Below are 12,509 nucleotides of genomic sequence, written 5' to 3'. Positions count from 1 at the left end.
TGACAGGCCTGGGACCACCATCGAAACTCCTGTTGAAAGGCAGGGAATTAAAGTTATGATCGTCTCCAAGCTGTGGCAATGTTGAGTCCAAACACTTTTTAGATACCACTGTAGTTTCCTCATATGCAGTCTTGCATATGGAATTAATAGAATGCAGGACACCATGAAGCCCAGGGCCTGCAGAATTTTTATTGCAGGGAGATGGGTCTTTGTTGCCATCATTTGAAGTAATGAGTCAGTTGCCTTTGTTTGTCTGGCGTGAGATAAGCTATCTGGGCAGTTGTATTTAAGCTTGCACCCAGGAATATTATCTCTTGAGAGGGCACTAGTATTGATTTCTTTTCGTTTACTGTGTACCCTAGGCAAATTAGTAATCTTTTTACAAACGCCAGATGCTTTAGAAGAATGTCCTTGCTCTCTGCTTGAATAAGGCAGTAGTCCAAGTAGGGAAATATTTGAATTCCTTTTTGTCTGCAAAATGCAATTACTGGTGCCAGGCATTTTGTGAAGACCCTGGGCGCAGTAGATAAGCCAAAGGGCAGTGCAGAGAATTGGTAATGCAATGAGCCTGCTAAGAATCTGACGTATCTTCTGCAAGATTGTCTGATTGGGACATGCAGGTAATGCCTCCTTGAGGTCCAAAGTAACTAGCCAAGCCTTCTTGCCCAGGATAGGTAGAAGTTGCTGTAGTGTTAACATTTTGAATTTTGGAACATCCAGGAAAGTATTTAGGATTGACAGGTCCAGTATTGGTCTCCAGGCTTTGTCCTTTCTGGGTACTAAGAAAAGTCTTGAGTAAAATCCCTGCCCCTGTTCTTGCTGTGGTACTCTTTGAATAGCTCCCATATCCATGACAGCAGCAATTTGTTTTTGTGCCTCTGCCCATTGGTTTTTTGGCAGGTCTGGCCTACCTTTTGATTTTGGAAGCGTGTGAAAGTGGAACCTGTAACCCTGAGAAACAATATTCAGTACCCATTTGTCCTGGCTGATTATGTACCAATTTTTTGAGAAAAGTGCTAGCTTTCCCCCTAGGGGTGCTGTCAAAAGATAAGTGCTTGGCATCTGTAGAGGGAAGTCATTGGGACCGTTTCCTATAAGGTTGTGATTTGTCTTCTCCTCCTTTGGGGGCTGAAGCACCCCATTGTTTAGGTCTGTAGGAGCCTTGGGGCTGAGATCTGCCTCTTGGGCGTCTGTATCTGCCTCTTTGTGGCCTGACACCGGAAAGGACCCATTTTTTGAAGGTCAGTTTCTGCTAAACCTAGGTGGTTGAACCTGTAAGAAATCCTTTACTGTCTGCATTGATTTTGCTTTATTGTCCATTTTCTTTAACACCTCTTCTGCCTTAACACCAAACAAAGTATCATGCTGTAGGGGAGCATCCAATAATTTTACTTTAACATGTTCAGGTAAACTTTGTTCTTTCAACCAAGCATGCCTTCGAATAACAGAGCCTGTAACTGCGGCTCTACAAGAAGCCTCTAATGAATCAAAACTACATTGTAGAGTATGCTTTTCCCACTTTTTCAGCTGCATGCAATAAATCCTGCATTTCCTTACTGTCAGGACTTAGTGTGAAACCATTTTCTGTTTTAACAAGGACATGAGGTACTGTTGATATTTAAGCATGTGAAACTGGCAATGTAAAGCCCTTACAGCTAAAGTAGCAGAAGTGTAAACTCCCCCCCCCCAATCTATCCAGAGCTCTGGAATCCCTATCCGAGGGGACAGGAGTTTTAGCAGTGGAAGCCTTAACCCCTTTAGGACCCTGAGAAATTGTTTCTGGATCTGCAGCAGGGTTTTTGTAAAGAAATTTATGAGAGTCAGGGACCCAGTAGTACCTGTCTGGCTTGACTGGTGCAGGGGGTAAAGAATCAGGAGACAGACTGGATTCAGAGAAAACATCATCAAAAATATCAAGCACAGGGGGAATAGCCAGGGGCCTGTGCTGAGGCAATAAAAGAAAGTCTCTGAGCCTTTTCTTGGATTCTGAATAATCCTGGCTCTCCCAATGGAAATGCTCCCTCATGGTGTGCAGGGTTTCCCCAAAAGAATAACCCTCAGGTGGAGAGGCTGAAGGTATAGACTCTTCTGCATCAGAGTCCTCATAGGGAGGGAGAAAATATCTCTGATCAGAAGAGGAATCAGAGGAAATAGAAACCTGGTCAGAGGAATCATAGTCAGTGTCTTGCCTAGGCCTTTTGTCAGGAGGGGGATGGGAACCACTGATTAAAGTAATTAGGTCTTCGGCCATTTTAAGCATCTGTTTCTTTGGCATGGATGACTGTTCAGGAGAATGCTGTACTTGTTTTCTTGTCTTTAATGGTGTTTTTGACTTTGCCTTGGCTGCTGTAGTGGGCTTAATAGTAAGCTGTGAAGGTCTGAAAACACTCAGAAGCCGATGCCTGCTCAGCTGCTCCGGACCCATCTGAGGGAATAGTTTCCGCAGGCCCAATACCTTGAGTTTCCACAGGCCTCGGTGTCTCCACGTGGCTGTCGGATACGGCCTGTGGCTCTGAGGTAGCGGGTGTCAGGGGCTGCAAAAGCGCCTCACTGAGAACTGGCGACTGGCCTAGAAGAGACTTCTTCATCAGTTTTGGACCTCGGATGCCTGTCCTTTTCTTTGTCTTTGCGTTTTTTATAAATCCCGGTCGTCGGTTGTTCTGACGGTATTATGTAATTAAACCTTCTGCCAAAATAATGTAAAGCAAAATCAAACAGACGTTTAATAGTGCGTTTGTTGAATCTAGCACAAAACCGACAACTAGTAACATCGTGGTCAGGGCCTAGGCAAGGAATACAGTAAGAGTGAAAGTCCTTATGAGGTATTTGCTTCCCACAAGAAATACAATTATTAACTTTTACTGACATCGGTCTGGAGCAAGAAAAAGTTTCCCCAACGGGGTACTTAGCTTTATTGAAGACTTCGGTTCTGAAACTCAATTTCGAAAATCTCAGGAGTCAGCTGACCGGCACTTGCAAACTGCTTTTGCTTCGGGCACCACGCAGCAAGAAAGACTGAAGAAAATGGCGTTGGTTGCATCCTTTATACCCCTGGCGCACTGACGTCAAGGAAGAGGCGACAGCAACCGATGCTGGACCTAGACTTTGGAACTCGGGCCGACTGCGAGTAGCCTGCCAGCAGGATAACCCAAGTGTAATGACTGCAACAGTGAAACACGATGAACATCGTCCATGCATGCCTGTACCAGTAAAGTATAACTTAAGCAGGATAGTAAGCTAGGGATGTGAAAAAAACAATAAGCCAAGCTGGGTCTATGCCTAAACACAGGAAACTAGCTGACACTGAGGATATTGGCCAACAGCTACAATTCTGATGGTGTTAGGTTTACAGGTAACTTCATAGTCCTATGATTTTTTGCATGTCCTTGCGAGGTGGCTTCTCTACCAGCATCCAATCAGCCAAAAATTCCTGGGTAAACAGGATCAAGGTATTCCCAGATTGCATAAAAGCTCTATAGCCCATTTGTTCCTGCCTAGGAATCCCTTCAGTGTTCTGTTCCTCAGCAAGAGTCTGGTAGTAAGGAGCAGGTCAGCTTACAGGTCCTGCATGGCAGTCATCTCCCACTCTCTGGAACCCCAACCCCCTACAGCTCTTCTGAGCTCTGCTATTGCTGTGTTCCAATGGGAAAACATGCTTCAACTTACAGTACAATACACAAGGGAGCAAGGGCTTGTAGGCTCAGTCTCAATTAGGTGCTACCTGTGTGGCAAGACAGAACTACCCCCCTCCCCCCAAGATGGGGCATGCTGTCAGTGGCCATTTATTCCCATCCTCTATGGCCGGCTCCAAAAGGCACACTGGTTGCTAAATGAACTCAGGTCACCAGAGGCATAGTCAGGACTTTATCCCTGTATGCCACAAAACTAGCTCACACAGCTCTATCAAGACTAACCATTATCTTAAATTTTCATCTTGGCAAGGTGTCTGCCTTAGCTAAGAATTCATGCCTAGCTCCCCCAATACTGACATGCAGGACTGAAACCAATGCAGAGGTAACATCAGCTGATGTTGGGGAAGCAGCTAAGACAACCAATACCTATTTTACAAATCCCTCACTTGGTACACTTACATCCAAGAATGGTTGACATGTACAAAGGCTCAATATGTTGCTGCCTGGATGGATCCTGGACTATCAAAAAAAAAAAGAAAGAGGTGAAAACAGTCAAAAACTCCAGAAAATTGCAATGTTGGTGGTATCTTTCATGATGCTTGAAATTTGTGTGTGCATATTTCAAGAGGGCAGAAAAAAAGCATCCATTTATCTAGTCTGCACAAGGGTCATGCCTACTGTCCCAGAACTGGCCTACTCCTCCTGCATCCCCTCCTTTTTTCTAGTTATCCCATGCTATATTATATCAGATCTATTTTACTCTCTTCCCTTCACGGAACCTATTTTATTTGTCGACCACTCTTCTTGTTAGAAGTACTTTTCCACATCCTATCTGAAGTGTGAATCTTTAGTTTGGAATTCATTCAGCTCCTAGTACCAGGTCCATCTACTTCAGTTAATTTCCTTCACAATTTCCCTTGAAGACTCAGAATATAAATCATATTCTTTCTTTGTGTGTTCTAAGGTGGAGAGTAGCTTCTACCAATAAAACTTCCCTTCTATATTTTTAACAATTTTAGTGGTCTTGCTCTGAAGTCTATAATTTTGGTTTTGCTTTTCCTATCCTGTAGGGTTCTCTGAACTAAAAAAAAAGCATTCAGAGCAAGGCCTCAGTAATGACCTAAACAGTGGGAAAACTGTCTCAATGTTCCAGAAGTCTATGCTTCTGGAGATGCAGGCCAACATCCTGATTGTCAATGTTGACAATTCACTTTCTTTCTGGTGATTCACCACTGAAGTTATATCTACCTTTAAATCTTTAAGCTACATCCTCTATACACCATCCCCTCAGTTACTGATCCTCAAACTGCATCAACTTATGCTAAGTAATAAAATTTACCACACACTGGCCAGCATTGTACTGTTTTCATAAGACCTTTCTAAAGCTGTACAATTTGATATTATTCTTCTTACTGTAATCCATCCTCAAATAGTCTGACATTTCTACGCCTGCTGTGCTGCACCCACCCCCAAAAAAAGCAATCTTTTGTCTGCTTTCCTGTGTTCTGCCTTCCACACAATATTCTACCTACTTTAATGCCTACTCCTAGCTCCTTAGGACTGCTTACCAGTATTTAGTACAGTAATGAAGCAAAAGCTTTGTTAACAACCAAGAATCCTACCAACTGCCTCCATCTCCTTCTACCACGACCCAGTCAAAGAACTCGATTGGGTTTGTCTGGTAGTACCTTTGGCCTGTCAACCCATGTTTGATATTCTGGAAGCTGCTGACCTCCAAAAACATAAGACTTTCCATCTTATTTTTTTTTTCATGGCCTTGTCTTCTGCTACAGTCAGACTCACTTCTGATGGCTCCCTGGACCCTGTGTCTGGCCTGCACCTTGTGCAGTAACAATACAGTTGCACACTTCACAATTGTCAGGGATTTCCCAGTTGGGCTAAGAATCAATTAACATTTTTGACATAAGCTTTATCAATTCTCGGGTCAGTTTCTTAAGATCCCTGGAGGTATTCCATCTGTTCCTTGGTTCATTATCCTGAGAGCAAACAGTTTCTTCCCTACCTTTGAACAATTATCCGACAAGTGTACCTTGTGCCTTCAATGTTCTCTCTTACCATACAGCAAATATGGCCACCCACTTCAGACTCTGTTTACCTTCCTCCTTGAATTCCTGACGTTCGTTTATAAGTTTATTCATCTTTTTCCTGCCTTCCTTAATTTGATGCAACTAATTAATCCCTTTTTTTGCTTGATTCCCCTTCCATCCTTACCCCTTTAGATCACTGCCTATTTGTTAACATTCCTGCATTCCTGTCTGATTAAATCTCCTGATCCCTTGCAAACCTTGTAGACTCTTTCCTTTCTCTAGCTGCTTTTCTGACCTCTCCATCAAGCTACATTTTCTCAACTCACTTTCCAATCCTTTCCGCCATGCTTCCTTAAGTTGTCCTTTATTCTCTCCCATAGTACATCTGTCCCTTCTACTGCTTACCACTCTCCAGTGCTAACTTCTGGAACCTTCCTGAAATCTATTCATCACACACCAAGGTTGCGATACCCAAGTGTGCCCTTTTTGCCACAACTATGAATCACAATGCAATGTGTTCACCGTTCATAAGTGGTACCTTCATCTCCGTTAACTGCACATCCCCTACAAAGCACTAAGACTATTCCACACTTCAGTTTTTTTTTTCCTTTCCTTGTCCATGATCTCAATTACTTTATTCTCCTTTTACTCAGGAAAACGATCTGCTTCCCACTAGAGTAATCCTTTTATCCACTATGCCCTTATTTTACCCTCCACCAGCTCATAATTCATCACTGAAACAACCTGCAGTGAGCCTCCCCCCAATTTTCTCTTCACACGACTAGTCACTAATTTTATATTCTCTATTCTTCTCCCTTCTACCTCTGAATTACTCCCTTTCTTTACATTTACATCCTCTAGGAACACATTAAGATCCCAATTTTTGCATATACAACTATACATATGCTGCACATGGAACTGATCTTGAGTTGGATTTATTTCCTCCTCTTCTCCTTACTGTCATCCACTTTCAGAGAGTGAGAATAAGATCTGTGTTTTTTTGTGTTTTTCTCCAGAAGACAAAGCTTGTTTAAAATAATTTATGCCCAAATTTCTAGGGAAATGTCTGCCTGATTCAATGTCTTTATGCTTGAGATAACCACCTTGACTTGTCCCTTCTTTTCTAGAGAAGGAAGTCAATGTTTATTATAAGTTAAATCTCAAACAACAGGATCTTGACAAACTCCTTTTTCTCATTTTTCACAGACCACACTCTGCAACAGTTTAGCACTTCTACTGGTTAAATGATAAAGGTAGTGGGTGCGCCTCCATGGGACCTGGAGATCACAATAACCATTTATTTTACTTTGCCTTGTGAGAATGACAATGACAGCATGCAGTCTGACAAGTAAATTTGGTTTCTTAAAGCTGTATTCTGGTGGTGAGAAAGAAATGGTGGGCATGTGTAGGATCTCACATTATGGACAAGTAATGGACACTATTACTCAGGATATGTTCCTAGAAAATCTACTGGAAAAATAAAGTTGCAGACCTTAAGTGATAAAATTATATAACAGTTGCAAAAGCAGCCTCAAAATAAGATCAAGTATACAAAACTTTATAACAAAATTAAAAAAAAAGAATATATATATATATATATATATATATATATATATATATATATATATATATATATATATATATACATAGATATGAAGATTAAATCTCTTAATATAGGATGGTAGCTGTACATAGTCACCGCATTTCTGACTGTACACTTGTTTTGGACAGTCCCACCACCATGTACTTTTTCACAGCTAGTTTTCATGTTAAAATACAGGTTGTTCTTCAGTTGCAATAAAAATTCCTTTCAACACATAAAATAAATCCTGTTAGTCTTTCAAAAAATAAAAGTATCTGATAAATACAAGTTCCACAAATAATGACTGCACACATTTTCATTCTCTTTTCTTCCACTTCTTTTCTTTATCTTTATTCTTCATTTTCTTCTGTCTGTGAGTACTTTCAGCACCCAGGGTGTCTAGCTTTCTTTTCTTATCACTACAGAAAGGCAAAATAAAAATATGTTAAATACCTGACTATATACATGCAATTTTGCAATCACGCATCACAAACATAGTAGTGTCAGAAAATGTTTGTCTATTTCCTCACTGACACTTTAAGCAAATGGTTATTTTGCATTAATAAAATAAATACATGTATCCTCTGGAAATAAAGTTATCAATTATAAACAAAGTACATTCCTATTACCATGCAAAAAAAAGACTGCAATTACCAAATACATATATAAAAATAAGGTGTACCAACAAGTGTAAAACATGCTTGTATACTATTTAAACCATTAAAACTCTCATCTAGACATACTGACCACAAACACGGTGATAGATGCTTAGCATATCAGCTGATCCATGAGAAGAACTGCTGCAGTGGGTACCTCTTCAGGAGCAGCCTTAGGTCACCTGGTGCCCTAGGCAAAAGGGCTGCACGGCACCCCCCACCACACCACCCGGTGCCCCACATCCTAGTCTACCTACACCAAATAAATACTGGAAAACCGCCCCTACTACAGCAGCGCCCTAGGCGGCCGCCTAGTTGGCCTATGCCTCTTGTAAGCTCTTCTTACTCGGGAACAGTCAGCCACAGTTCTGAAATTTCTCAACTACCCATGCTCAGGTTAGGAGAGCAGTACAAGCCCTGTACTCCTCAGTTTAACCAATACGCACACAGTCAAAACATGATAATATAAAACTTACCTGACTAGAAGATCCATGTAGGTGTAGATAAAGAGGCTGTCCAGACCCACATAGAAAGAGGGATGGTAACAAGCACTCACTGGCTAGGGAGTCCTTTAGCAGATTCGGTGAGAGTATTAATTACATCTGACTGTGAACACTATCTGTAGCACAAAAATATTGAGGTAAATCCTATATAAAATAAATTAATCTTCCCTGGCAAGTCAGAACTGGGGAAAAGTCAAAAAGGAAAGGTTCAAAATGTTGAGACTCAAAGTGATGAAGTGCCAAAGTAGGCCTAACTACAGCAGTCATGGTTTATACAGTAATGCACAATAAAGGTGAGAGACAGTGAACAAGTGGAGATGGCATACGTGTGCAATGCACAAATTAATGAAACTGGCAATGAACAAAGATGGAAAAAAAAACTTTTGCTGGCCTACCTATGCAAAGGGAGGAAGGGAGGAAAAGACATCTGTACAGACTTATAGCTACTGTGGAGACAGAACACTTCAGTCATACCATACCCAAGGGCACAGAACAACTGCCTGAAATGTAAGGCGGTGTGTGTGTGTGGGGGGCAGTACGTACACTGACCCTCCATTATACAAGTTCAAACAGTGCGCGTGTGTGTGCGTGCGTGTGGTGGGGGAGGGGGCAGGCTGTGAGTAGCTCAAAAAATTCCAAAAACTGCCCAAAGATAGCAGCTTACCTAGCAGACTTCCAAGATGGCTGCACATTGAGCAACAGCTTAATTTTGGGTCCCGTCTGAAAACAGAAACTTAGCAGAGAAAGCTAGTGGACATAGATTTCTGGGTAAAATTCAGTAACTGAGTAGTAAGTGCACTGCGTAGATGCTAGGAAAAATATATAAAGGACCTGTGGGAAAATCAGCTACAAAAGATGAGGAAAAAACACAGAATGGGAAAAGTCCTGCAGTTTTTTTCAAAAAGCAGCAGTCCAAGTTCCAGACACGACTTCAAGTAACCTACAGAAAAGTATAACGTAGCTGCACAAAGACCTGGTTAAAATAAATGAAACATTGATGGAGTATATCAACACAAACAAAAAGCTCAAAAAATGAAATATGTTTTTAACAGATATTCAGATAAAAAAACAAAAATGTCCCATCACACAAACAGGTGGAAATAAAACCAGTAAATAACAAAAACCACCAAGGCAAACTCGAAATGCAAGTAATAGACACGGGAACTTAGCATAAAAAATGTTTACTCGTTTTTGTCTACCACAGACTTCTTCAGAAAACACATTGAGTAAAACAGAACACACTTAAATATACACACCTATTAATTAAATTACTTAATAAACATCAATTAATAAATAAAATTGCCTTAACAATAAACAATCTATATAAAAATAATTTTAATATTCTAAAAATTAGCTAGCAACTATATGAACTATGGGTATTCTTTTCAACCTTTATCCTTAAGAAAATATTTGATGTTAATCGAAGCATTTAAACCTGGATAAACATCTGCTCCCATTTTTACCTGCCACAACATCTCTCTTTGTTCAGTTTTATTTCTATAATCCCCCATTCTCAGATCCCTAGGAACATGTTCAAGTATAATATGGATGTTTGGGGATGGGCTCTACGGTCTCGGGCTTCTTCCATGCCCTCGTGGTGATGAGGTCCATCAAGGGGTCTGCTGGTGAGGACACCCAGGGGATCCGCGAGCCGCAAGAGTTTCCTCAGGGAAAATGACCTGGAGATCCCCTGGCATGGGCTGTCCCTGAGACATGATGAATGGAGTCGTCGCCAAATCCAGGGGGCCTGGGTGGTATCTGAGGGAATGGGCTGGGGTCTCAATCCCTGGGAGAGAACCCTCTCCACCCCTTCAAAGGCCGAAGGAGAAGTCCTCCCTGGATCCGAAGTGGGGACCGGAGCCGAAGACAGGGTAGCCTGAGGTCCGAGGGAACGGGTTGGGTCCGAAAGAGTCGGAGCCAAAGAATCCATTCCCCCGGGTCAGATTCCCTGTCCACGGCCCCGAGAGTCACTCGGATCTGAACAAGTCGGATCCAAGGAACTCAAGGTAACAGCCGGAGTTGAAGTTGGAGGAACCGTCGTAACAGCTCCGAAGAACTTCGGGTCCAAAAGCCCCGAAGCCAAAGCACGGACCGGGGAAGGAGAGATGGGGCGGAAAAGAGGCATGGAAGTTGCCCCTCCAGAGGGAGAGGGACCTGACAAGACTCCCATCTGAATTTGGGTCTGAAGAAATCTCTGCATCATCCTGTCCATATCCATGTCCGATAGGCTCCGAGTCGACCTCGAAGAGGCCACAGACTCTGATCTGGCTGGTCTGCGCAGAGGGGTGGAGGGCCTCGGGTCCGAATGTTCCAACGGCTCTGGTGAGAAACGCGGTGACTGGAGCCAAGGAGAAACAGGCCTCATGATCTTGGATGGAGGGCTGAGAAAGAGCTCCCTGTCTGGGGATCTCTTGCGATGCCTGTTTTTCTTTTTCTCCCTTTCTTCTCTGCGTCTTTCCTTTTCCTTCTCTTTTTCTTTATCTTTGTCAGGCTCGCTGACTGAAGATCTGTCCTTAGAGGACCCATCGCCAGACGGAGAGGGAGGTTGAGTCCCTGTCTGGGGAGGTGCACTAGCGACAAAGGCTGTGGCAGAATCCAGCATGGCAACAGGGAGAAGGCCTTTGGTAACTAGCTTGGCCTTATGATCCCTAAGGGCCCTAGGGTTGAAGCCTGAACAGATAGCACACTGGGTGGATAAATGTGCCACTCCTAAACATATCACAAACAGAGTGTGACCATCAACAGGGGAAAGCTTATGGCCACACACTGTACATTTTATGAACACAGGCTTTGGCTGGTCAGCCATAATCCTGCACTCAAAGGTAAAGGTATTACCTTCCCAACAAAAAAACACACACACACAGGTAGGGAAAGGGCAGGCCTGACTACTATTCTAATACAAAAAACCTTTTTTTTTTTTACACTAACGACCAACACGTTACTACAGAAGGGGAGGAAGGGTAATCCTAAACAACTAAAGAACCTTAGAAGCAGCAGACAAAGCATCAAAGTCCAGCAAGTAACCACAGGAAATCCAACAGTGCAAAACCAAACTCCAAACTCCACGGCTGTGTGATACGAGAAAAGTTTTATTCCAATGTACAAAATACAAAAAGATTGAGCACTTTCGTCTCCCACCTGGAGACCTCTTCAGAATCACTTTAGTCAAAAATCTTACAGTTTATATACTATTAACATAACTAGTAATTATTCAATTAAAATTCAATTAGAATTTAATTAAATGGAATTAAGTTGATTAAATTAAATTAATTCACTTTAAAGTGATGGCTCACCTTATGTATAGGAAGAACCCATTACAGGCTAAAAAACAGAAACCATAGACCAGAAATAAATTCATTGTGGCTTCAAAAAACATTCATATGTAAGCAAACCCTTGTAGAAAGAGTGCACATGTATAATATATATATATTCTTTATGTTTAATGTCATCCATTTATGTAATACCATAACTCAGTTAAACAAAAACTGAATAACATATTATATTAAATTAAAATCTACAGTGCACTAAAAATAAGGTACAAGAATGTGTATATATATATATATATATATATATATATATATATATATATATATAAATAGATAGATGTTAAATAATTCAACATAAATGAATAATTATTTATCATGATAATAATATTAACTTATGATAATAATACGTATATATATATATATATATATATATATATATATGTGTGTGTCTATATGAAATAGTTTGATTAGTTTAACTTTTAAAATAAAATAAAAAATTTTTTTATTCAAAGTGTTTTAAAATTATTTTATATATACGTATCAATGTGTGTACGTGTATTATGTATTATTATAATTGGAAATATATGATATACAACTATGTATCCAAAATATGTATCCAACGAATGGTTCAAAAAATATATATACAAAATGTATACATCAAAAATGTTGAAAATTTGTATATTTATAGATAAAATTTTTAGATAAAATTTTATATTTGGAAATCATGAGATATTTGTCTATTATTTTGTATGAACACCACAAAATATATAATACAATAAAAACTATTATGCAATAAAAATATTATACAATAAAAATGTTATA

The 12,509-nt window shown here is 40.7% G+C and overlaps 1 protein-coding gene across 1 annotated transcript in view; it reads right to left on the bottom strand.

Annotated features, from left to right (window-relative positions):
* Window positions 1-6,941: 6,941 nt before the first annotated feature.
* NAT10 (N-acetyltransferase 10) overlaps window positions 6,942-12,509 on the bottom strand; it is a 1,889,152-nt gene continuing 1,883,584 nt past the window's right edge. The window contains exon 29 of the mRNA XM_044082846.1: window positions 6,942-7,681. Within this exon, the coding sequence (XP_043938781.1) occupies window positions 7,579-7,681 (103 nt within the window). The 3' untranslated portion in view covers window positions 6,942-7,578. The remainder of the gene's footprint in view (window positions 7,682-12,509) is intronic.

Source organism: Protopterus annectens, chromosome 9.part0, assembly GCF_019279795.1.
Source record: "Protopterus annectens isolate FY-2018-M chromosome 9.part0, PAN1.0, whole genome shotgun sequence".
NCBI classification, from domain to species: Eukaryota; Metazoa; Chordata; order Ceratodontiformes; family Protopteridae; genus Protopterus; species Protopterus annectens.
The sequence above is the reverse complement of the archived record's forward strand: the minus strand, read 5'-3'. Positions and strand labels throughout refer to the sequence as shown.